The sequence below is a fragment of the Vulpes vulpes genome, chromosome 13 (genome assembly GCF_048418805.1).
Source record: "Vulpes vulpes isolate BD-2025 chromosome 13, VulVul3, whole genome shotgun sequence".
In the NCBI taxonomy this organism is placed as follows: Eukaryota; Metazoa; Chordata; class Mammalia; order Carnivora; family Canidae; genus Vulpes; species Vulpes vulpes.
In genome coordinates, this window is record NC_132792.1 from 119,781,644 (window position 1) to 119,808,255 (window position 26,612).

The window sequence follows — 26,612 nt, forward strand, 5'->3', positions numbered from 1 at the left end:
TGGGCATGGATATTTGAGTATTTTATTGTGGAAAATTAAAAACATACAAAGGTAGAGACTAGTGTAAGCCCCCTTTCCTCCCACAATGTACTTGTCACCCAGCTTCAGAAACTTTGCACACATGGCCAGCTCCATACCATCCCACTCACTCTGCTCTTACTAGATTATTTCAAACAAGGCTGTATCATTTCATTTACAAATACCTCAGTATGACTTCTTAAAGATACTTTATTTTAAAAATAAAACATGACTCTAGCACTATCACTTTTATCCAAACATAAAATAATTTAATATTATTGTACAAATTTCCTTTAGAATTTCCCAAGTGGTATTTTTCTTAACTCAGTTTGAGTCAGGATCCAAACAAGGCTGGCTGTGCCTTTGGTTGGTGTATGCCAAGTCTCATTTAGTTTGTAGGTCTCATGGCACTATGCTGTAGCTCCATGTAGTTCCTGTAAGCTGATGGTTAGATCTAGAAACTTGGTTGGATTCAATTTTGATATTTTGGGCATGAATACTTTGTAGGTGACATTAAATACTTCCATTGGGAGGCACATAATATTAGCCTGATTGATTTTTCATGTTAACCTAATCAGTAGGCATCCCATGAAATATCCAATCAAAAGAATGCTTTTCTGCTTCTTTCATTCCCTCTTCATTATTGGAAGAATTATTTATTTTCCACAGCAACTATTTGGTAACTAAGGACATGTCTCTTTCAAGAAAGACAGTCCAATACCCTTTGGGTGGGAAATAGTATTTGTAGAATACAACCCATGGAAGGTGTGCTCACTGCTGTCAGGTTTATAATTATTTCTAGGCATTTTCAGTGTACAGACCTAGGAAATAAATATCTTTTTTAAAAAGCAGAGTTTGACATCAGCTTATACTGGTACTTCCAACTCAAATTTAGATCTGTATGGCTATTAGTTAACTTTTTAATTTAATTTAATTTTTAAAAAGATTTTATTTATTTATTCATGAGAGACACAGAGGGAGGCAGAGACACAGGCAGAGGGAGAAGCAGGCTCCATGCAGGTAACCCGACGTGGGACTCGATCCCAGACTGCAGGATCACAACCTGAACCCAAGGCAGACACTCAACTGCTGAGCCACCCAGGCGCCCCAATTTTATTTTTTTATTTCTCTTCTCTAATGCTAAAAATCTTTGTCTTAAGTAACATTAACATTGTTGCCTTTTGCTTTTGGAAGCTCAGCCTAGATCCCATTTCTCTAGCTCTTCAGATGTAAAGTACCTAACATCCTACTTAAATTCTCTTCTCTGTAAACCACTGGAGTAGATTCTTTGGTCTGCAACTGAATCCTGACAGTGGAAACAGGGTATGCAGGAGGGGTGGCTCTGGGCATTGTTTAGGAAGCACGTGGGCACCACTCATAGTTAAGCCAGCTGCTGCAGATGATCCCCAATGGGATAGTGGTGGAAGACACGTTGAGCAGATATCTGAGTCACTCAGTTGCGTCTATGTGCAAATTCCTATTCACCAAAATTTGTATTTCTGCTTTTCAGCAGGTGTACTTCTCTCCCCTTCCTCCTTTCCCTTTAATCAGACCCTGGGGAACGCATTGGGTTAGGCTCAGAGCAGGTGCTCAGGGTCTTGTCTATCCATGGACCCTGGTCACTTGAGCAAGTCTTTCTGTGGCTGCCCCATCACCACTTCAGAGCAGGTGAATTAGGAGTCAGATATGAATGCATTTGGGCAGGAAGAACTGGTACATTGGAACTAGTTGGCCACTCCAGAAACCCTGAAGATGGCACTGGGCTGGGAGCTTTGCATCAGGGACAAGTCATGCAAATGGGACATTCTCATAATTTTCTATGGCATCTTCATCCTGAGACCTGACCTCTCCAGCTGAGTCCTCTGGGAGCTGTGTCTTCACCGCAGAGTAGACAACTGAAGTATGCTGGGGTGGAAAGGAGATAGAAGAAGAACTGGAAAGATAGAGGGGGGCGGGGGCTGGAGGTAGCAGTGGGAGAGAAAAAAGTCAGGGACTGGCACTCACCTTGTTCTCTAGAGATGTTCTGGAAGTACTGGCTGTGGAGGGAAAAGGACTCACTGAACTATGGGCATCACAATCCATTCAGAGCACAGGCTTCAAGTTTTTCCCCAGAGGCTGGGAGCCATTGAAACTTTTCCACCTGTGGTTATGTTTCCCCCCGCCCAACCCCCAAAATGTCCTATGACACATATGACTTTCTGTTTTACCATTTCTTAGTCCTGCCCTCTGCAAGTTCTTTACAAGCTCCATTGATCTGTAAGGTCCTTCCTCACTACCACACCAAGAAATCTTGCTCCCTTCTTTTGTCAGATGTTGATAGAGAATGTCTCTCTGCTTTAACTTTTGCCTCTCCTAACCTACAGCTTCTCTGTCTCACTCCAACCTCAGAACACCCCGTGATTGCTCAGTAAGCTCCCACGAGAGAGCTTCACATGCGTGCCTATGAGAAAACTCTTTCACATTAATGTGTTCTAGCTCTTAAGTTTATTTCCACAGTTTTCTAGAGATGGAGCTTCAGTGAGAGGGAAGTTTAGCAGGTGGGATTTGCCAGATCCTACATATGAGAAATTGAGAGTTTCAGAAAAGGATGGAAGCATCAGAGCCACATAGTGATTTATAGAGAAAGAGCCTAAAAAAGAGAAATAGAGATGCCTCTGGGACAATTGAAGTTCCTCTCTTTGTCACTATATTCTTACCATTGAACTTTCAGGGTTACAGATCTTTTTAATGATGTGATGAAAGCTATGTAGTCTCTTCCCAGAAGAATAGTCATGTATGTGGAATGTTGCATACAATTTTAGGGGCTTCATGCAAACCTCAAGAAACTGTGGAAGAAATCTTGCTACAGATCAATTAATACATAAAGTATCTGAAATAGAACTAGTCCACCAACAGAGTGCTCAACTTCAACGGTGTTTTCACAAAATACATCAAAGAAAGAGTGCAAAGAATAGTAAATGATCAAGCTAACTCTATAAGATGCATTCAACTAACCCAAACAACTTGGAGGCAATTCTAATTCTACCATTCAAAGGATCCTAATTAGTGGGGATGGCAGAGAAAGCAAAGTGATAAACAAAGCAGGTGATCCATGTTGGTCAAATATAGTGATAGGTTCTATAAGCAGCAAATACAGCAAGACAGAAGACTTGGTCTTAGCTTTGTCTTTTGCAGGTTTTGTGATCATTGGGGGCAGTAGTGGTTTACATCACTTGTAAAACAAGTTCAAGACCAGGTTGCAATTGAAATTTCTACAATGCACAAAAATATTGGGGATTTTAAATTCCCTAATGAGGCACCATATTTGGAAAAGCAACCTATGAAATGGGAGAATATATTTATTTGCAGACTATTCAGGTTAATATTCAAAATATATAAGGAACTCATGCAACTTGATAGCCAAAGTACTACTACTAACTTAATTAAATATGGACAAAGGATCTGAATAGACATTTCTCCAAAGACATAGAGATGGCCAACAGATATTGAAAAGATATTTGACATCACTAATCATTAGGGAAATACAAATAAAAACTATCATGAGATGTTACCTCACACCTGTTAAAATGGCTACCATTAAAAAGACAAGAGATGACAAGAGTTGGTGAGGATATGGAGAAAAGGGAGCTCTTGTGCACTGCTGGTGAGAGTGTAAGGCAGTCGCTGTGGAAAAGCCTATGGAAGTTCCTCAGAAAATTAAAAATAGAACTACTGCATGCTCCAGCAATCTCACTTCTAGGTATATATCTAAAGGAATGGAAGTCAGGATCTTGAAGAGATACCTGCACCCCATGTTTGCTGCATTATTTTTCACAGTAGCCAAGATAGGAGCAGCCTAAGTGTCCATTAAAAGATGAATTGATAAAGAATATTTGATATATATATATTTGATACACACACACACACACACACACACACACACACAGTGAAGTATTATTCAGCCTTAAAAAAGAAGGAAATCCTAACATTTGACCACATAGATGGACCTGGAAGATGCTATGCTAAGTAAAATAAGCCAGACACAGAAAGAAAAATAGTGTATGTTTTCACTTTATATGTTGAATCTAAAATAGTCAAGCTCATAGAAATAGACAACAGAACAGTGGTAACCAGGGGAATGGAAGTAATTGTCAAAGGGTACAAAGTTTGAGTTATGTGGGATGAATAAGTTCTATAGATCCACTAGAGAGCATCATGCCTATAGCTAATAATACTGTATTGGATACTTAAAATTTGCTAAGAGGGTAGATCTTAGGTTAGGTGTTCTAACCATGCACACAGATAATAATAGTAATAATGGGAGTGGAGGAAAGCTTTAGGAGATGATACATATGCTGATGGTTTCACTGGCATATACTTATCCTCAAATCATCCAGTTGTGTATATGAAATATATATGCCGTTATTCCATGCCAAAAAAAAAGTAGTAAGTTACTTACAATATGCTAGAGCATGGATGAGTTGCAAAACGTTACATTAAGGGAAAGAAGCCAAAGAGACTACATTACGTATGACTCCATTTTCATGAAATTGTAGAAAAGCAAAATGCTAGAAACAGAAAGTGGGTCAGTGGTGGCTTGGGCAGAGCTGGAAAAGTCATCTGCAGAGAGGCAGGAAAGGACTTCCCTGGGTGTTGGAAACCTTCCGTGTCTTGAAGGTGGTGGTGAGTCTGGGACTGGTTATATTTGTTAACATTAGTTGAATTGTGCATTTAAAATTAGTGAACTGTGAGATGCCTGCGTGGCTCAGTGGCTGAGCGCCTGCCTTCAGCTCAGGGAGTGATCCCAGGGTCCCGGGATTGAGTCCTGCATTGGGGTCCCCACAGGAGCCTGCTTCTCCCCTTGCCTGTGTCTCTGCCTCTCTCTGTGTGTCTCTCATGAATAAATAAATAAAATCTTTTTAAAAAGTAAAATAAAATTAGTTAATTATACTGTATGTGGGTTATACCTCAATGAATCTGATTAAAACAATAAATTTGAGTAGAATAGAAACTCAAGTGCATCACACTAAGTATTATAAAATACTTGCATTTCAGTTATTCATTACTATTTGTGTATGTGTGCAGATTCACACTGGCTGACAACACAATCTGTATTTTTCATTGTGGATGACAATAAAAAATATTTGAGAGCCTCCAGTCTAGAGGGTTGAGAGTGTTGACTCACAACTAGTGATGGGATCAGGACATTTTTGAGGTAGCATGAACCTGAACCCCCAAGTGTCCCCACAGACAGACATGATCCAGCTTGGACCAAGGACAAGGGTGTGGCTGAGGGGACGCTGTCCGGTAGGGCCCACAGGTACCAGGGGACTCCAGTAGCAGAAGCTAGATGTGAGTGATGGGGATGAGTCCATTGGAGGGTCACAAACACCTGTGGGGATTAGAGATGGCCAACTGTGCCAAAAAAGTTGCAGGAAGAAGCATCTGGCAGGAACTGCAGAAGAGAGCATGCATGCACCTCTTGGGAGGGTCCACTTCTATTTTTTTAAGACTATTTATTTGAGAGAGAAAGACTGTGTGTGAGCACAGAGGGAGAGGGAGAAGCAGACTCCCTGCTGAGCAGGATCCCGACACAAGGCTCCATGTCACTATCCCAGGATCAAGCCCTGAGCCCAAGGCAGATGCTTAACTGACTGAGCCACTGAGGGCACCCCGGGTAGGGCCCACATCTGCATGTGCCAGCCAGACAGGTGGATACCAGCTTCCGGGCAGCAGCTGATGGAACCCTTCCCCCTCAGGTCCCCTGCACCATCCAGGCTTGTGAGGGGAGGCCAGCCACAGAAATAGAAAAGCCAATTCCATGCTGTTCTCTTGCCCCCGCCAGCTCGCATTTTCAAATCTGTCTGAAGTAGTGGAGGGCTAATTTTGATTAACATCTTGAACTGGGTATTCTAGTTGCTGAATTGAGACTGTGACAAATGGTGTTCACCTGCTGTTCATTACCTAAGAAATTAGAGAACGTGTTGAAAAGCCTAAAGCCTAGGCTGCCAAATTTTCATCCTAAGTGCCTGGGAAGATCTCCCACAAAGTTTCAAGAAACAGTGGGAAACACAATTTTTGTAATGAAGTCACAAGTCTTGCTTGTTCAGTATATTGGTTACACAGGGCTGTTTATATGGACTAACTGAACATATGTCTATGTATATATACACTTTATGTGAACATGTATCTATAAATGTTCTTACCACATAGTAGGTGGCTTGTAAACCTCATCACTTGATTACTTAATTCATTACTTAAAAGAAATGCTCATACATAAACATTCACGATCACAATACTGATCAGAAGGTTGCTCAACTTTTGTTTTAATCATCAGCAAAGATAAATGATGCATTTTTTAGTGTCTTTTTTCTTTCTTTAGAATCTAAGCACCACTCTAGTTTCTATCTGTCTTGTTCGGTGATTGACCCCATGTACGTTCCACAGTACCTGGCACATAGGAGGTACTCAGTAAAAACATGCATTTAATGAAGGAATATATTTTGAAGCCAAGGTCTTTTCCAGGGACTTACCTGCCTCTTCTTGTCTCAGCTGAATAATACGGATCTCAGAATATGCCAAGTTTTCCTCTTCGAGGTACTCTGAAGGGAGAAACAGCACTTTCTAGGCCACCCCCATTAGAGGTATGTGTTACAGAGGCCTCTTCTTAAATCTCTTCCCCACGCTTCTGAGACAAAGGATATGGCAGTGGTTTCCTGTAGGTCTGGGTTTGGGATACCGTAAGGAGACCAGGCTTTCACCAGGCCTCAAGCACATTATTTCTCCCTGGCTCCAGAAGGAATGGCTTCCCTATGGGGAGTTCTCACCATTGCCATACAATTGCTGCAGCTCCACCAGGGCAGGGCACCCAGAATGGGGGGCCTCTCCAGGGCCTATGGTAGGAGTGCTCCTGTAAGACACAGAAATGCATGATCATCCCTGAAATGGCATACGATGCAGGGCAGTGGCATGGCCAGAGAGGAAGAGGCACGGGAGAAGAAGTCAGTAGAGAGTAGGAGACCAGGGACCCAAAGAAGGGGCATGGTGGGGTAGGCAAAGCGTAAAGGGGGTGGTCAGCTGATGGCAGAAGATGAAGAACCTAGAGAGGAAGGGGCATGGTGGGGTGGGGAAGCAGAGGAGGGTGGCAGTTGATGGCAGGGGACTGGGGACTGGGAATGATTTAACTGGACCTACAGTGGGCCCATGTAGAGCCAGATTTTTCTTCTGAGAGCAACCCTAGGACCACAGAATGGGCTGGCTGCCAGAGAACAAGGCCAGCCAGTCTCTGACATGTTAGTAACAACCATCTCAGAGACAGAAGGGCAGCTCTCAACTGATTAAAAAACCTGGCCTCATCACCAGGAGGTGGTGATTACGTGTCTTCACAGCATCCTGCCTGGAAAATTCAAGAAGGAATTGGACACAATCTGTGCTCCAAGTCACTGGCTATATAAGGACCTAGGCATGTAGATGGTACAGGACCATGTCTTCTGAAGTCTGATAAGTATATGTGCATGTGTGGGGCAAAAGAAAATGATTAGAAACCAAGATTTTCCTGGAAAATCTGGCATAGTCATCATGTACATAATCACAGCAACACATTGTCTGACTAGAGCCCCATATGAACCAGAAATATTCTTTGACCACCTAGAAAACCTATAATCCTTGGTACCACCCATTTGGACGAATGGATAAATTTCAAATAAGAAATGGGTCTAAATACCTGTAAAATCCATGATATGGACTATTAGAGGGCCCTAGAAATTGTGATTTTGGTCATATCAGGGGGTGTGAAAATGTGGGCACCTAGCCACAGGGACATAGAGACACGACTTGACCTAATTTTGTAAACCCACAGTTCTGCATATTCTATTTTTGGAAGACCGAGAATGCTGAGACCTCACCTGGCTGTGTTTCCCAGAAAACGACCTCCTGCAAAACAAAGCAAAGGCATGTTTGTGTCAGCAGAGGGAGCTCGTTCTCAAAAAGTTCATGCACGGGAACTGCCTTAGGTCAACAGAAAAAGTCAACTCAAACATGCACTCTGTCCTGGGTTTTTGGGAAAATGATCTGGAAAAGAACGGAACAAAGTGTATAACTCACTGGGGACAGGGCCACCCATTCCTGGGTTAAACATGCAATTATTTGAGACTTGATTAAAGTTCGAGGCTGTGATGATACACCTCAAGAAATACTAAACAGGACCAAATAGTCTGTTTTGCAGAGCAGTATGGGCTGCCAGCGGAGTTTGAGGAGTCCATGGTCATGCCCAGATGACTCGTTGTCTGAGGTCCAAAGCAGCCCATGCAGGGCACATGGCACTGAGAACAGTGTGTGGGTTGAACTGAGCTGATTTAAACCAAGAGACAAGAGTTGGAGGGTATGGGTAGTTGCTCTAGAACCGGAACAGCTTCTGTGCCTGTCTTCTACACTAGGTCTTGCACCTGCGACTAGCCTGAGCGGGTCCAAGGCAAGAAGCCTCTGGAAGCAAGGCTCTCCCCCAGGTAGGGGAGGAGCTGGCAGGCTGGCTTGTGGGAAGCCCTCCCTTGGAGCATAGGATGGCAGGTTCAGGCTTTGATATGGGGAAGTCTCAGGGGAGGAAGGATTGAGATTAACCAGCTCCTATTCTCAAAGCCTTTGACCTGTAGTGACTGCCCGTTTATGGGGGATTTAGGATGGGCTGCAGGGAGTAGTTGACCAGTCTATGAGCCAAAAAACTGCCCAGGGAAACCATTGGATTAAGTTTTTGAAATTTTATTTGAAAAATTTTACTTACTTTCTTAGTGAAACCAGCTAGTACAAGCAACCCTCAACCACAGAATCTATTCGGCACACCTCTGATGGTATACGTCTGTGGGTGTTGGAGGTGGTGAGGGGGAGGGTGGTGGGGAGCTCATGGCCAAGGTGCTTGCCAGGGACAGGGCATGACCTCTAGCAGAGGGTGAGAGAACACAAACCTGACTTCCGCTGGTGCTGGTGGTACATCCACAGGGCCACAGCCAGGAGAAGAATGCTGAGCAGCCCCCCAGTGGCTCCTGCAGCAATGAGGCCACTTCTGTTCCCAGGAGTGCCTAACAGGGAAGAGCTTGAGTGAGCCCCAGGAGAGGGCCATGGGGCCCTGGTTCCTTTCCTCAATGCTGCTGGAGTCATGAGCCCTGGGGAGGGAGAAATCTAATGGACGATGCTGATGCACACAGGAGGCAGCCTTCTGCTCTGGGCCACCCAGCCCTGAGCTTACATGGCAGGATGGGACTCTGTGCTCTGGAAAGAGGTGCAGGCTGAGGGTCTGGGGGCCGTGGCAGAGGGGAAGAACACAGCCAGCAACCTCCACCAACCCACTGACATTGGTTTAAAAATTAGCATTTGAGGGGCATCTCTTTTTCTGTATGTCCCATATTCTAGTAATCTGACCTCTTGGGGATTTCCCCAGGCCACCTGGGGAAATGTGACATGATGCTAATTTGTCAGCCCATAACGTAGGGCCGACACTACCCACTGGGCATGAGAAGTGACATTGCTCGCCATGACAAAAACATACTGGGAGACCACGAGGAAAAAGCACCACCTCCTTCCTCATAGAAGCTCTGTAGGGGAGAAGAGAAAGTGGTGGGAGCAACAAACTCAGCTGTCGGGGGTTCTGATTTTTCTACTGGGTCTGTTCTCCTATCTTATCATTCAAGAGACTTCATTTGGCAGATCCATTCATTCATTCAGCAGACATTTACTGAGTCCTGCCATATGTCAGGCCTTGAGGACAGAGCAATGAACAAGACAGTGACGTCCGTGCCTCTAAGAGTTCACAGTGGGGGGAGAGGAGGCAGATAAACAAATAAATACATTTGTGAAAAAGCAAATGCAGAAGAGAGGGGCAAAGAGCAGGGTGGGGGTGGAGGTGCTTCACATGCAGGTCCTTGGTCCCGAATTCAGACTTCAGATGCCAGGGCCACAGTTTACAAGGAAAACACTCATGTTTCCCAACAATAGCACCACTGATAACAATTCCCGTTTATTGCATGGTGTTCTGCATCCATGATTCCTGCCACAAAGCAGGTACTCAGTACACATAGCCACTGGCCATTGGTGACATTGCTGTCTCTGTGCTTTCTCTTCCTGACAAAATCAACAAAGCTAATATCTGACCAATGAGTGGTTCCACTTGCAGACAGTGGGGGTCACCAGCCCAGCCTCCCCACCATGAAAGCTAAACCAGAGGAGTGGAGTGCTGGGGAGAAATCCAGGGACAGAGCAGCTCAGCTGTGTCCTGTAGTGAATCTTTCCCCATTGCATGCCAGGGCATCTGCCTATGCAGAATCAGAGTGAGCCATAGCCAGGGAACCCAGGGTTCCAGATTCAATGAGCAGAGGGCAAATCTCTCCCCTTCCTGGTAACCCTGTACTCCTAGAAGACATGGCTACTCTAGAGGAAGGAGTTGAAATTTCTCTTAGTCTGAAAGGCTCAGTACAATTATGCACCAATAAGTAAGGGAGTTGAGACAAAATGGGTAAATCCCTAAAAACATACAACCTATCAGGACTGAATCATGAAGATCAGTGATGAGTAGGAGATTGACTCAGTAATACACTCTCCCATCAAAGAAAGTCCAGGGCCAGATGGTACCACCAGTGGGTTCTACCAAACATGTAAAGAAGAATTAACTCCAATCCCTTCAAAGTCTTTCACAAACTTGAAGAGGAGTGAATATTTCCAAATTCATTTTATGAGGCTGGCATCACCCTACCCTGGCACCAAAGCAAATAAGAACACCATGAGAAATATACAGATCAATGTTGCTGATGAACATAGATGCAAACATTTCCAAAGAAGATATATGAGTGGTCAATGAGCACGTGATCAGGGGCTCAACGTCACCAATCACCTGGGAAATACAAATCAAAACCACAATGAGATATCAGCTCACACCTGTTAGAATGACCATTATCAAAATGACAAGAAGTAACAAGTGTTGATAAAGAGGTGGAGGAAAGATAATCCTCATGCCCTGTTTGGTGGCAATGTCAGCTGGTGCAGTCACTGTGGGAAACAGGCTGGGGGTTAGATTCCTCAAGGAGTTGAAAACAGAACTTCTATATGATCTAGCAATCTCACTTCTGAAGATGCGTTTGATGAAAATGAAATTACTGTCTGGACGAGACATTCGCCTCCCCATGTTCACTGCAGCCAAGACACAGGAACAAACCTAAGCATCCATTAACAGACAAATGGATCAAGAAAATACATACACTTCATCATGCACATATACGGTGGAATATTACTTGGCCACGAAAAGGATAGCCTGCCATTTGCAATAACATGGGTGAAACTTGAGAACATCGTGCTCAGTGAAGTCAGTCAAACAGAAAGACAAATGCTTTACGAGCCCCCTTAAGATGTAGAATCTGAAAACACCAAAGTCATAGAAATGGAACGACTGGTGGTGGCTCTGGGGAGTGAGGGAAGTGGAGGGATGTTGGTCAAAAGTCTCAAACTTCCGGTTATAAGAGGAGTACATTCTGGGGATGTGGTGCGCAGCATGGTGGCTATAGCTAACAACACGGTATCATACACCTGAAAGATGCCGAGAGTCCTCCCCACACAAGCACATGCACATGCACATACCCACACCCACACATGATAATTATCTGAGGTGACAGAGATGTTAACTAACACTATTGTGGTAATCATGCCTCACAATGTATAGAGAGCAAATCATTAAGTTGTATACCTTGAATTTATACAAGGTTCTATGTCAATTATATCCCAACGAAAGTAGGAGACAAAAAAGAGAATAGTGTGGACTCTATAATTAGATTGTTGGGTTAAAGTTCCAGCTCCTTCATATCCTCACTGTGTGGCCAGGGAAAAGAATGTAATACCTTTGTGCCTCAGTTTCTTCATCTGTAACACAGGGATGGTGCTAACCAAGGTTGTTGGTGGAGTAAATGAGTTAATATGTGTGAAGTGCTTTGAACCATTCCCGACTCATGGTGCCTACTGTCTCTACGTCAACACTAGTTCTCCCCTGGGGCCCTCACACTGCATCCTATTCCCCCAGGAACTTCATGCTACCCTCTTATCAGTTCAGGGGGCACCCCCATACAGGGGATAGGCCTGTTCCCACACGGCACCACCCCAGCCAACTTTGGACCATTCCATGGATCGAATTGTGTCTATCCTCAAACTCATGTGCTGAAGCAGCCCTAACCCCTACTGTGCCAGTTTTGGAAATGGTGCCTTTGGGAGGTGATCAGGTTTAGGTGAGGCCTGGGGGGTAGGCCCTCATGATGGGATTAGTGTCCTTATAAGAAAAGACACCAGAGTCCTCTCTCTCCCCGCTCTTTGCCATGTGAGGACACATCTGCTCCAGGAAGGTGGCTGTCTGCAAGCCAGGAAGAGGGCTCTGCCCAGACCCTGACCACACTGGTACCCTAATCTCAGACTTCCGGCCTCCAGGGCTATGAGAAATGAATTTCTGTTAAAACCACATAAGCATTTTCTCATGTGCTTGCTGGCCATGTATATGTCTTTTTTTGGTGAAATTTCTGTTCATGTCTTTTGCCCATTTCATGATTCTATCATTTGTTTCTTTGCTGTTGAGTTTAATAAGTTCTTTATAGATCTTGGAAACTAGCCCTTTATCTGATACGTCATTTGCAAATATCTTCTCCCATTCTGTAGGTTGTCTTTTAGTTTTGTTGACTGTTTCTATGCTGTGCAGAGGCTTTTTACCTTGATGAAGTCCCAATAATTCATTTTTGCTTTTGTTTTCCTTGCCTTCATGGATGTATCTTGCATAAAGTTGCTGTGGCCAAGTTCAAAAAGGGTGTTGCCTGTGTTCTTTTCTAGAATTTTGATGGATTCTTGTCTCACATTTAGATCTTTCATCCATTTTGAGTTTATCTTTGTGTATGGTGTAAGAGAATGGCCTGGTTCCATTCTTCTGCACGTGGCTGTCCAATTTTCCCAGCACCATTTATTGAAGAGACTGTGCTTTTCCCAGTGGATAGTCTTTCCTTCTTTGTCAAATATTAGTTGACCATAGAGCTGAGGACCCATTTCTGGATCACTTGCCATCAGGGAAATACAAATCAAAATCACAATGAGATACCGCCTCACACCACTGAGGATGGGGAAAATTAACAAGACAGGAAACAACAAATGTTGGAGAGAATGTGGAGAAAGGGGAGCCCTTTTGCCTGTTCATGGGAATGTGAACTGGTGCAGCCACTCTGGAAAACTGTGTGGAGGTTCCTCAAAGAGTTAAAAATAGACCTGCCCTACGACCCAGCAATTGCACTGCTGGGGATTTACCCCAAAGATACAGATGCAGTGAAACACCAGGACACCTGCACCCCAATGTTCATAGCAGCAATGTCCACAATAGCCAAACTGTGGAAGGAGCCTCGGTGTCCATCGAAAGATGAATGGATAAAGAAGATGTGGTCTATGTATACAATGGAATATCACTCAGCCATTAGAAAGAACAAATACCCACTATTTGCTTCAACATGGATGGAACTGGAGGGTATTATGCTGAGTGAAGTCAATTGGAGAAGGTCAAACATTATATGGTCTCATTCATTTGGGGAATATAAATAATAGTGAAATGGAATAAAGGGGAAAGGAGAGGAAATGAGTGGGAAATATCAGTGAGGGTGACAAGATATGAGAGACACCTAACTCTGGGAAACAAACAAGGGGTGGTGGAAGGGGGGGAGGTGGGCGGGGAGATGGGGTGACTGGGTGACAGGCACTGAGAGGGGCACTTGATGGGATGAGCACTGGGTGTTTGTTATACTATATGTTGGCAAATAGAACTCCAATAAAAAAATATACAAAAAAAAAAAAAAAACACATGAGCTACGACAGCCTGGTACTCTAGGCTACTCCAGAGTTTCTCTGCTGATAGAAATTCTCCTATTTCTGAGCACAGAGATTTTCCATAAGGTCCATGAATAAAAAAGATTTAATAAGAAATTCCTGCTCTGCCATATGTCATCTGAATCCTTGACATCTGCTCAATCTCTGAGAGCATTTGTTTCCTTAACGGAGGACGACATCTGCCTTGTGAAGTCGTGCAAGCCAGCCCGATGACATGCATGAGGCAGCCAGCTGGCCACAGAGGTGCGTTGATTCTACTGACCTTGACTCCAAAGGGAAGATGAACGCCTTCACACTGAGGTGTCATTTCCCAGAGATTCCTTACTGCCCTCTTCAGGGAGTGCAGCCTTTGGGCTCCCCAAGGACACCTTTTCAGGACAAGAGCCTTCCTGGAGAAGCAGCTCTCCTGCCTCCAGAGCCCCTCTGGGTTTCCAGGCTGGCTGGTCTTCAGAGGGTGCCCCACGACAGCTTATAGCTCTGCTAAACTTTTCTCCCTCTTGAAGTGCCATCAACACGACACCAGGCTAGGTCTCTGGCCCTCAGTGCTGGGGATCACACCCACTCTTACAGTTCACTGAGACATTTCCAGACTGAGAGGCAGACAGTCCTGTGGCATCTGCTGGTGGGAAGACCCGCCCGGGGAGGGCCCCTTGGTCACAGGACTTGCCTCCAGGGAGCTGAGGGGGAAACAGCATAGCAGCTGGGCCGCCTTGTTGCACCCCTTCCCACAGCTACTGTCCCGACTGTTCAGGTCACGGTCCTGTCAGGGCTCACTGCTCACAGAGATGGCACGGTTCTCCATCTGTGTAGCATGGTGGGCAGCGGGAACTTGACTGTGTGCTATGTCTTCGGAGGACTTTGGCAATGCCCTCAGTCCCTCTGAGCTGAATGATTGTGTGCAGGTCTACAATTTCTGACTTTATGCAAATCACTAAGCCTTTCTGAGCTTCATACTCCTTTTCTGTAGAATGGAGATACCAATGTCTTTATCTTTTGGGATTGTTACTATGGTCAATAAAATTATGTGTGTGAAAATCACTTATTCAGTAGATATTTATTGAAAGCCTAATATGGGCTAAGTCCTCGTCCAGGCACCTGGGACACAAATAACAACCTGCCCTCAAGAGGCAAGTATGGGAAAAGTGAGAGGGACAAAAGGACCTTGCATGGCGGCCAGGGGTAAGTGCTTTGAGGGAGAATACAGGGGGTCTGCAGAAAGTGCCACGGTGAAGGGCTACTGGGTTAAACAGGTGGTTTAGGAAAAGGTCTCCCTAAAAAGGTGAGTAAACTCCTGGGGGAAGTAAGTGGTGAGCATGAGAATATCACGGAAGAGCAGTGCAAAGGCCCTGAGGTGGGTAGGAGCATGACTGGAAGTTTGAGGAAGAGACAGGGGCCATGGTGGTTAGAGTGGAGGAGTAAGGGGAAGGAGGAGGGCAATCAGGCCAGAGCAGGCCACTGAGGATGATGGCTGTTACTCTGAAGTTGATGAAAAGCCAAAGGAAGATTTTGTGCAGGAGAGCAACACAATTTAGAGGTTCCTTCTGATGATATGCTGAGAATAGACTGTGGACAGCAGTGGGTGAAGCAGAGGGCCAGTGAGGTTGTCACTGCAGTAATCCAGGGAAGGAACAGAGGTGGCTTGGGTCAGGGGGTGGCAGTGGAAATGGTGGGAATGGGTCCCATCCTGGCTATATCCTGAAGGTAGAGCCAGCAGGACTGGCAGGTGGATTCAATGTGGAAGACAAAATAAAAAGAAGAGTCACAAATGATGTCCCAAGTTTTGGCCTAAGCAACTAGGAGAGTGGGGTTTTACATTTAGCCAGGGGATGCGCCAAGCAGGAATGGATTTGGAGTGAAAATCAAGACTTTGGTTTTGGATGAATTAAGTTTGAGATGACAGCTATTTCGGTGGAGCAGTTTATTTAAGCACTTGGATATATGGGTGTTGAGTTCGGACAAGAGGCCTGGGCTGCAGGTTGATGTTGGGGGTTGTCAGTTTATAGATGTCAAAGGTGCATCTAAAATCACAAGACAGGATGACACGATGCAGACAGTGGGCACAGATGGGGGGGTCTGAGGACACACAGCCATGTGCCCCACACTCAGAGCTGGAGATTCGGGTGGAACCCAGTCAGGGAAGCCTAGAAGGAGTGTCTGGTGAATGCGCAGAGGACCAAGAGTGAGCCGTGTCTGAGAAGTCAGGGAGGAATGCGGTCCAAGAAGGAAGGGGAGGGCCAGTTGTGTCCAAAGCTTGCAAGGAGTTAAGTGGTGTGGGAAAGAATCACCACTGACTTAAACAACAAGGAGGGCAGTAGATCTTCACCAGAGTGACATTGGTGGCAGGAAGCAAGCCAGGTACTGATGGGGTTGAGAGAGACTAGAAGCGGAGGGAGTGAGCAGGGTTAACTCTCCTGAGGAGTCCACTGCAATGGAGAGCCGGCAACCTGCTTCCCAGCAGCCCCCCTCGTAAGAGCTAGCATTATCGGATGACAGGGGTGCAGCCACGCCTGCCAGAGATGGGACTGAAGCTCGGCAGAGCCAGGAGGGCTGCATTGGGAGCCCGGCTGTGTGGCTTCCTGAGGACAGAGGGAGGGAAAGACATAGGCCAGAGCCATGGGACCCAGCAGAAGGTGACTGGGCTCTGCGTTGGCTCCCGGTGCCCCCGTAAGCTTCCTGGCCTGTGGGCAGTTTGGGCCCTGAGGTTCTCAGACCTACAGGGCCTGTGGCTCGCCGTGTGAGGGGGGTGGGCTGTGACGGCTCCCAGAGAGGCAAGTGCACCTGGTCCCAGGACCCTGCCCATGGCTAAAGGGCTAACACTGCTCTTTGACATCAACACACAATGGATCGGAGTACAGAGGCGTACAATCATCTCCAGGGTGTGAAAAGCCTCCTGCCCAGCATCACTTCTTTGGAGAACCTCACTGTAGCCTGAGTATTAATATTTGTGTGAAGAAACTACATGTTGCAAGGGAAGGCAGCAAAATGGAGCCAGAGACAAGAGAATCACCAGGAGTCCTGGCCATGCTCACCCCTAACCTGATAAAACTGAGCATGAATAAGGTCAACGGAGACTAAATCTCACCTGTGACAGTGACGTTCAGGGCTCCACTGCGGGCGAGGCCGTGGCCGTTGTCAGCCGTGCAGTAGTAGCGCCCCATGTGGCTCCCCCCGACAGCAGGGATCTCCAGCTCTGCTCTCTGGGAACGCTGCTGCTTCCTCCCCAGATGCTCCCCCGTGTCCTCTCTGTGCCAGGAGAATGCGATGTCCCCTGTGCCTTCAGCCACGGAACACACGAGGACCAGAGGCTCCCCTGCAAGCACCTGGCCCCCCTGGGGCTGGGTCTCCAGGAGCACTCCGGATACTGGGACCCCTGCATGGACAGTAGGGCATGTGAGGGCAGGTGAGGGCATGTGTGGGGAGGGCAGGGCTGGCATGTTGGACGGGCTCACTTTCTATGTGACTAAGGTACACTCCAGCAGGTGCTAACATTGTAGCCCATGGACTGGAACATCACCAGATGTAATAATAGCTCCATCCTGACACATGAGGCCCTGGGAGAGAAAAATTGCCTATCCCTGAAGAAGCCTTTGAGTTTTGTCTGATGTCCTAAGCGGCAGTCTGAATTATCCACAGGGATAGGTGGCAGCGAGAGTGGCCACCAGGATGCTGGGCTGGACCACACCCATTTCCAGGAGTCCTGCTTTGGTACGAGACAAGATGATATTTACCACATTTATCTTTATGTATGTGTCCTTCTCTGGTGCTTTGCACGTGGCCGGCACTCCCATTATTTGTAGCTATTGATTAGGAAGACGTCGTGCTTATTTCCTTAGTGGTTTATCCCACGATCTGGCCATCTAGAATGTGTCAGCTCAGGGCACCTTGTTTTCTTATTTTTATTTGTTTCCCCTAACTCTCATATCTAACTTCACGAATGATCTCTCTCATTTCAAGGTACTAGAGTTCCAAAGGAATTTTGAGTTTTTAGAAAAATAGTGGTGGAAACAAGCCCTGCATTTCTTTTATTATAGTACCTGACTTCTCAGGGCCAGCCTGCCTCCATCAGGATGACAAAACCCTGCACAGAGCCACAGGGAGCCATCAGGGAGGGTGTCACGGCCTCGGCTCTCCGCCGGCTCCCCACTACTCACCTTGCACGTGGACCTGCCGGGGAGGCTGCATTTGTGGATGCTGGGGACCCACTCACCCTGCACGTGAACCTGCAGTGGGAGGCTGTGTTTTTGGATGCTGGGGATTGCTGTAGCAGCCGTGCACCAATACGATCCCGAGTCTTCTCTCCAGATGGTTGTGATCTGCAGTTCTGGGGACCTGCTCCAGTCTGACAGCATGACCCCACGGTCTCTGAAGAAGGTGAAGTACAGCAGAGTGTCTGACCGCTCGAGAGGCAGCTGTGTTTGACAGCTCAGGTTTACAGAGCTGCCTTCTGTAGGCTGGGAGGGTGTGACTCGCAGCTTTGGATATGGAAATAGTTCTGGAGAGAAATGGTAAACCGAGTTCTCAGAACATGTAGGGCCCTGGGACAGGCAGGCTTGGCTTCTCCGTCCTAGAGAGCTTCGGACAGACCCCCAGTAAGACAGAGCCCCATTGGCTCTGCCATCCCATTACCCTCCCCTGGGTCCAAGTGGGACAACCCTGCCATCTCTGCTGGACTACCCACGCTTCCCGTTGTCCAGAGTTGGGACATGAACGTATGGATCCTCTGTCACACCCAGTTTCCCACCCTGACATCACTAAGCAAATCTATATGAAAGGGTTTACCTTGAATTTTAATAATTCTGGTACTTGACTTATATACGTAATGTTCTCTCTCCAGAAATCCAATGCACTGGTAGTGGCCACTGTTGTTCAAACTTGCTTGTGGTATCAGAAGATCCTGGCCTTCATTAGAGACAGAGATAACTTTCCCATTCCAGCTGTATTTCACAGTGATCAGTTTCTGTCTCCCCTTAACCTGGCATCTCAGCACCAGCGTGTCACCTTCAAACACGGTGTGTGGAGCCTGAAGGATGAGCCAGTCTGGAAAACACAGACAACAGAGCCTGTCACTGACGGCACCCTCCTCCTCCCTCGGCTTGCCTCAACGCTTGACTGGTTTTCTTTTGTCTTCCACAGGATTTAGTCTCCTGCCCCAGGCTCACTCTTTCCTTCCAACTCCTTATGACCTGCTTCAGAGTCAATTCGTAAATCATAAGTCCCAAACACACCAACTCGACACCTATGTGACACTCAGGAGAGGTACACCGTATAAGGATTCTAACGCAGAGACGAAGAGCGCATGGGATGTAACAACACCCCAACATTGTTGAACACAGTTTAAGATGGCCACCAACCTGCTCCCCCTGTCTCCGAATGGGAGTCACTGCAGAGGGAACAGACTAGGAAGTGTCACCGGGCACCAGGGTTTGCTCTGCAGCAGACTTGTCCTTGGATACACACCCAGGGGCAAGGGACAGGGAATGGGGTCCCATGCAGACATCCTCTGGCTCTTCAAATTTGCATGAGCAGTCAGTTCTGACCCCTCTGAGGTGGCTGAGGGACTGCCTCTCCCCCAGGGCAGGGCCATGCAGTGGTCAGAACCATTCTCTGTGAAGCAGGCACAGCAGGACAGGAAGACAGTGGGTGCCCTGAGGCAAGAAAGCAGGAGTAGAGAAAGGACCGGCACCAGGACAGGTGAGGACACGGGCCTGAGGTGGAGACTCCCCTCCTCTGAACTCTGGTCCAAGGCTACTTTTTGCACCTCCTGGTGCTCGGTGCATTCCTGTCTGTGTCGTTTATCCCGTGGGCAGCTGTGCCGACCCAAGAGCAGGGGCTAAGACAGCTTCAGTTTTGAATCCCCTAAATGAACTCCTTCCTCCAATGGTAAATGTGCAGGGATGTCTGCTGATTAACATTAGATAATGAAACTCTAACGTCAACAATAGTTTGGAAAATTCCTGTAGACATGAAGGGCCCTAGGACATGAAGGTGGCAGAGGTCAAAGGTTAAAGCAGAAGGAAGAAGGACCTCAGGGGTCACCAGCTCCAGGGGGCTAGGATGCAATGAAACCACTCCTAAAGTTTAACTAATTCACCCTCTTGCTGCTCACCTGAAGAAAAGATCAACCTCACAGAGTCACTTGGGGGCGAGTCCTTGGTCTGGCACCTGAACCTTCCAGAGTCACGGACCTTGAGGGTGTTTCCTGGGGTTTTTTGTAGTAGATCCTTTCCGAGGTATGACAGGTGCCATGTTATATACTCTCCTGCACGGAGGTGAGATACATGGCAAGTCAGAGTCACTGTCTCTCCTCTGAAGACGACGGTCCATGGAGGATGGAGGGAAATCACGGGTTTGGGTGCAGCTGCCGAGGAAAGAAGAGACAGAGTCTGAGATGAAGACCCCCATGGTCCCCACTGCAGTCATCTGTGTGGGTCATACCCTAGGACCAGGCTTTGGAGAATCCCCCCAGGAAGTCCCTGAGAGGACTGCGGCTTCTCCAACTGTGCTCCTCTTTCCTGGGAGTGCAGTGGCTACCCTGTGATCTGTAAGAGCAGGCTGGCCTCAAGGGGACAACCCCAGCAGGACCTCAGTCACTGTGGGAAGACAGTGACACTGGCCTGGCTCTTGGTTAAGTCCCTCTGGACTCCCTCCTGCCCAGGGCTTGGTCACTGAAGGGATCCAGAAGACACCACCGTGGCCTAAGAAGTTATTTTGAGCTGAAAGCATTTCAGAATATGTTTTATGTGTGTTTTTTATTCTGAACACCCTACCTGCATGACAGCCGAGTCTCCCAAAAGAATCCCATTCTAAATTGCCTCCTCAGGAGCAGCCATGAAAGACTGATCCTTATCACCAGAGCCTCAACAGACATTGTCACAAACTAGTGGAACTACCATAGCCACCACCTGTTCTCCAAAGGGCCGGTTATCTTTCTTGAATATCACACCACCCCACCCCTCCCCACTCTCCCACCACATCCTGGCTGTTGCCCTGCTCAGGTGGCATCCCAGCCCCAAGTCCTAACCCCCTCCTTGGTTCCCAGTCTCTGCACACCCTTGTAAGAAGCCAATACACATCTTGCTCCTGCTAATCTATCTTTTGTCTGTTTAATTGATGGGCCCCAGTGATAAACTTGAGAAGAAGGAGGCGTTTCTCTTCTCTGAGACGTTACTGTTACTTGCTGTTGGAAACACCCTCCCGCACACCTTCCCGGGTGTTGCTGCTGGCAGCCTGCTGGAAGACTGGCATTTTGATGAGCTAACGTGGTGCGCAGCTGTGCAGGGAAACTGCCCTCTCGGATTTTGGTGGAGAGGCAGGAATTCAGGATGTGGGGAATAGTTAGTAGCCACAGGATCCGGTTCTCCGTAAGATGTCAGGGGACTAAAGCCAGGAGTGAGTGGGGGGGTGGAGGTGCTCAGGGAGGTTTCGCCCCTGCAGTAAAAGAACAAGCAGGTGGAGGTGGGGGGTAGGAGTGGGGGCAGAGGGGAGAGTTGAGGGTAGGGTGACGGTGAGGGGGGGGGGTCTCTTAAAGTTTCATTTGCCTCCCTCCTCCCCAGCTTCCTGCTCTGAGCATTTAGGATGCTTGAAGCGTGACAGCTACCTCATTTTAAAAAATCAGTATTCGATTCAATTTGTTCTGCAAATTGCCTGTGTAATCTAAATTCTGTGAAGCAGGAAAAAAAAACAGATTATGTCTATTTGCATTATTTTATCTTTCAAAATGAAAATCTCAATTATGAGGGTACGGAATTTACCATAAAATTTTAAGCGGAATCCCTTTTATGGGGGAATACAGGGCTAGCTGAGGACAAGGCATGAGCCTGGGACAGCATATTGACAAGACCTTGAAATAGGCAAAGGGACATTCCTCGACAGACTCCACTGCCTCGATGTTCATACTTTGCTGAGGGCAAAAGGCAATCTTAGCCTGACCCCCAGAAGCCTGTAAGTCTACTTTAACATATAAAAATTCCTTTAGAAATTTCCTTTATCTCTACCCCCCAAGATACATGTTGGCAATCATCCCCCAAGCACATGACCCACCGATATCCATCTGTAGGGTCTCATGATTCAGGGTTTATTAGACGGTAATAAGTGACCTTTCCCCAACAACAACTAGCCCCTCAAGGTCCTGGAAACCTTGCTTCCAAAATTCCTCAGAGAGTACGCTATCGCCAAACCCCTCCAACTCCCGGGTATATAATCAGCCACCCCTCACATCCCCGGGGCAGCAGCTCTTCCTGCCCGCGACTTTAATAAAACCACCATTTTGCACCAAAGACGTCTCAAGAATTCTTTCTTGGTCGTTGGCTCTAGGCCTCACCTATATTCTAAAACTTCATCACCTTGAGGTGTGTTTTTTTCTTTGGTAACTTTAGCCTCAGATAAGGAGGACGATCTACCTTTAAGGACATACAAATGGTTGTTTTTTTAAAGCCTGAGACTTTTAAGTATTCCTACCTTTGTCTCAAGAATGCTGAAATCTTTCAGTTACACCCAAATGTAAAGGAAATATTCTCTCTGTGTTTGGGAGCAAAAATTGTAGAATAACCTGAACACTAGTTTTAGAGGAAGCAGCTCAATTTTCTGTTTGGTAATGCAAACCTTCAGGTGTTTCTGCAGACGTTTTCTTTCTCTTTAGAGGATTCTACAGAATATTGTTTTCCCAGTGAGCAGGGAGTCATGTTTCTCCTGGAGAGAATAGAAATCTCCGCTGTCTGTGTTCCTGGGAAGCATCTGGGCTAGGACGTGGGGACTGGGCAGCAGGTCTCACCTCCAGGGCAGGAGAAACCTTCTGCTGTTGTGCACAGCCAGATTCCTCACTGGCCCCCAGAACTGCCCTTGCTGTGTGCTGGGAGAAGGCCCAGATCTTGTCGGGGCCTCATGAGGCTGGGACTGAGCTAGCAAGCTCTCAGCTTAACCACATCTAGCACCTGATCTAAGACACTTTCTGTAATTTATTTCTCCATCCTAGAGCATTTAGCAAAGTCCTGTCAAGTTGTAATCTCTTCCCAGTTCGGCAGGAATTTGTGGGAGATGGACTGTGTCCTCAGCCCCAGGCGGCAGGGGACAGTGTGAAGCTCTGCTGGCTGGGGCCTGATGATAGCCAGCAGCCCCAGGATGAACCCAGTGGCCTTGAAGGGATTTTCAGGGATTACCAGAACACCTGGAGACAGCTCCCAGAAAAGACTGGCCTTTTTGCTGACCAGCATGGTGGGGGCTCAGAGGCATCGTGACTTGAGCTATTCACAGAAAAATGTATACACACGCATGTAGGAGTTTGGGGTGGAGCAGTTCCCCTAGGATGTGACCGTGCTATGTTGGGCTGGAAAGGTGGAGAAGCAGAGCTTTTTGCACTCCGACCCTCCACTCCCACTGGGGTCTCAGCCTAATTCTATCCTCCCTCCAGGATCTCCTGCATCAAATGGGGCACACTCCTCTTTGGCCTCCATGACATGCATCCCAGGCCCCTCAGGTTCACTGGACATGATGACAGGTTTGGCCCAAAAGTGTGACTCCCCAGCATCTAGGTCAGGGTCATAGGATGGAATGATGCTGCCCTGCCTGAAGTCCTTAGGACAAGGATGTGGGGACCAGACCTCCTCTGACAAGCATTCCACACAGAGGATGGTCACTAGAATATCTAGAAACATTAAAGAGAAAAGAAAGAGGGGACCTACTTACCAAGTTGTCCACTGACTGGAGCTGTAAGAGAGGTGAGGGCCAAGGTCAGCACGAGGCATGGGGCCGAGCCCTCCCACCCAGAGAGCCCACCGCCCTCCCCACTGCATCTGAGGGCAGGAGAGGAGAGCCCAGCTCCACCACCCAGAGAAACCAGGAGCCACAGAGGTCTGAAGCTGAGCAGGGCAACACTGTCTACCTGTGGAAAGCTCTCAAGCTCCCCTTTTCTCATCTGTCACACGGGGACCGTAAAGGTGAGCTCATAGTTCTATTTCAATGAGTTGAATTAGTAAGTCTTCCATCAATGGTCACTGTCACTATTTGTTAGACATGTCCATGCTGTGGCTGCTGCTCAGACTTGGCTTTACTGTCTCTTTGGCTAGAACATTAGTCTCCTTCAGTACCAAGAACAGTCAAATCACACCCAAGCCCTGACACCCAGATGAAAGCTACCTCCTCCATGAAGCCCTCATGGATGCCTCTGGGCTGCAGTGCCCTGACTCTACTCTAGGCTCAGAACATAGCAATCACAGCTCACTGGGACTGGAAATCAGACATGCAGTATGGGGCAGTGGCTAATAGCACAGTTCCAAAGTCAGGGGATAGCCTTGTACACTGACTCTGCCATTGCACAGAGCTAAAGGCAAGAGACTGTCTCTTGTGCCTTGGCTCCCTTGCCTGGAAAGTGAGACTTATAGCAGTTCCAGCTCACTGATTGTTAGAAGATTGGATAGATGAATACATGGAGTATTCTTAGAAGTGTCTGGCATAGTCAGGGCTCAGCAATTAATTATAATTCCTATTAAGAATTAATAGTAATCGCACATTATCTTATGACGCACTGTATAATATTTTTGTGTGTTTTCAAGTCAAATGGTCTTGCATTTGTATCTTGATTTCCTCATCAGATGGTCAGCTCTTGGGGGCAGAGACTGTGTCCTCCATGACCCTGTGCTCTCCTGCTGCCCAACACTGTGCTGTGCCCAGTGTCCCCTTTCATTCACTATTACCAAGTTCTCACGATATGCCAGCCACACTAATAACTCTTCTTTTAGTTAGGGTCTGGACATGTAGCTGGGAATAACACAAACATGCTTAATAAAAATTTAATGTGCAAACGACTGACTACAAGTGACTGGTCTTTATTTCCCTAGCTTGTGCTACTAGGAAATCAGTGCCTCACTTGAACAAATATTGAAAACTAGGACAGAAGCAGGGGGAAATAATCCAAGGGAAATCATCTTATTTCTTCCCTCATGCTTTTTGCAATTATCAGAACAAGCATGATCGTAGGGTACAGAAAAGGAAATAAACATTCTCAGCAGAAGCTTATTTCTACATCAGTTCACAATTAGGACATGTTCCCTTCCCACAGACTCAGTTCATCTTTCACCCTGGGTCTTGATGATCTGTGATTAGGGAGGTAACTGAATCGAATTATAGATTTTTTTTTTAAGATTTTATTTTTAAGTAATCTCTACAGCCAACGTGGAGCTCAAACTCACAGCCCTGAGGCAAAGAGTCAAGTGCTCTACCGACTGAGCCAGCCCAGCGGCCCCTAACTGTAGATTTTTTTTTTAACATGGAAAATTAAGCCCATTTCTAGAAGAGGAGGAATCTTTTGTAGGCAATTAAAAGTAAGTGATGAATGCACTTTTGGAAATCAACCCCCTCCCCATACCATTCATTCAATCAATATCTTCCCCTTTGTTCATTCTCTGTGGCTCTGAAATAAGAGCATAATCCATTTGTTCCACAGCCCAGAGGGGAAGCTTTGCTCATGGGGAGACTCTGGCTCCTTCTTGAGCAGAGGCTTCCCGTCCACCACTTACCAAGGACCAGCAAGGATGCCCACAGGAGCATGGGAGCGTGCTCCAGGATCCTGACGAGCAGCAGCTCCCACACGGCCAGTCCCAGCGTGAGTGCAGCAAGGTGCTTCTGAGAACAGCTGGCTGCAGTAATGAAGTGAAAGGGGGAAGTAGAGGAATCTTTCTTAAAATACCAGCATGTTACCCAGTATGAGAGACTCCTAATGACAAAAGTCACTCTTTAACAGAATGCCTTAGGTACTGCTCTAACTTCTTGATATGAAAGGCTCCCCAAAGCTTTAGTTGTCATATTTTCAGAAACTTCCAGCCACTGTCTTCCAAGGAAAATACAACACATTCTCTCTGCTACCAGACACCAGGCAAGTGGTGTAGTGTGTAGTCTACACCTGTAGATTCATGTAATCCGAGGATGTACCTGAATCACTCCAGAGCTGGACAAGTTCTCCTTGAATGCAGAGATGCCCTCCTCTGATATCTGAGGCTTCTGCTGGGCCACTTCCAGTTGACCATCCACATATGATGGAGTATCTGAATCATAAGACAACTCATAGACTATGTAGCATATATGAAAGTATCTTGACTCATTTGTCTTAGAGGAACCTATACACTTTGACTTGATTAGGAGGTAGACTGAAAAATAAAGTATAGCTCCATGTCACTCTTCCTGGAGAATGGACTATAAAATTTTTAACTTAGAGTTCTAGAATTTAAAATTTGTTACAGGAATGTCTTGACAAATACATATGGATTCTATAATCGTATGTTATGCAGGGGATGAGGTGCTAGGAGAACAGTGGTAAGCAAGACTCAGTAAGCTTTCATTCCAGTGGGGCAGGCAGAAGGACCAACGGGGAGTTGAGGAAAGTGCTTTGATAGTCCAACAGGAGGGAAATCTAACCCAGTTCTGGAGAAGTAGGAGAGGTTTTTCAGTGGAAGTGACACCCAAGTTGAGAAGGCATCATTCTGGGCCTGAGTGATGAGCATGGACAAGGGTGGAAGGCGATCACGATCACCATCATTCTCACCCTCAAGATATCCATGAGTGAAAGACCCTTGATTTTTCCATGAATGGAAGACATCAGACAGAGGATGGATTATTAGTGGTCTGTATTGCTCTAATATAATGATATGTTTCTATGCACCTAAATAAAACTGCTTCTTTCTCTAATGAGGGCTTGTATTTGAACATTAATTATATTCAAAACAACGTCCAGGACCTTAGAAGCATAA

General features: G+C 46.7%; 1 protein-coding gene across 3 annotated transcripts; it reads right to left on the reverse strand.

The window, feature by feature from the left end:
• Window positions 1-25,958, reverse strand: FCRL4 (Fc receptor like 4). Of its 3 annotated transcripts, XM_072732637.1 has the most exons (13): window positions 25,798-25,958; window positions 25,386-25,505; window positions 23,557-23,577; window positions 19,982-20,233; window positions 18,655-18,912; window positions 18,083-18,367; window positions 16,958-17,245; window positions 8,955-9,068; window positions 7,902-7,929; window positions 6,825-6,907; window positions 6,531-6,599; window positions 2,023-2,054; window positions 1-1,923 (listed from the first exon to the last, which is right to left on the reverse strand). In XM_072732637.1, the coding sequence occupies exons 2-13, from the start codon at window positions 25,414-25,416 to the stop codon at window positions 1,807-1,809; spliced, it is 1,578 nt and encodes a 525-aa protein (XP_072588738.1). In that variant the 5' UTR covers window positions 25,417-25,505; window positions 25,798-25,958; the 3' UTR covers window positions 1-1,806. The 3 variants fall into 3 exon arrangements, with proteins under 3 accessions (XP_072588738.1, XP_072588737.1, XP_072588739.1); XM_072732636.1 differs by lacking the exon at window positions 25,798-25,958 and having other exon boundaries at window positions 25,386-25,752; XM_072732638.1 differs by lacking the exons at window positions 23,557-23,577; window positions 25,798-25,958 and having other exon boundaries at window positions 25,386-25,514.
• Between the last annotated feature and the right edge of the window lie 654 nt (window positions 25,959-26,612).

Bases quoted from the DNA above. Each gene is read 5' to 3' on its own strand.
- FCRL4 (XM_072732637.1), bottom strand. From the start codon at position 25,416: ATGCTCCTGTGGGCATCCTTGCTGGTCCTTG. The intron at 2,055-6,530 runs GTAAGTCCCTGG...TTCCCTCCACAG, and splicing joins GCTGAGACAAGAAGAGGCAG to CCAGTACTTCCAGAACATCT. The intron at 1,924-2,022 runs GTGAGTGCCAGT...TTTCCACCCCAG, and splicing joins GAACATCTCTAGAGAACAAG to CATACTTCAGTTGTCTACTC.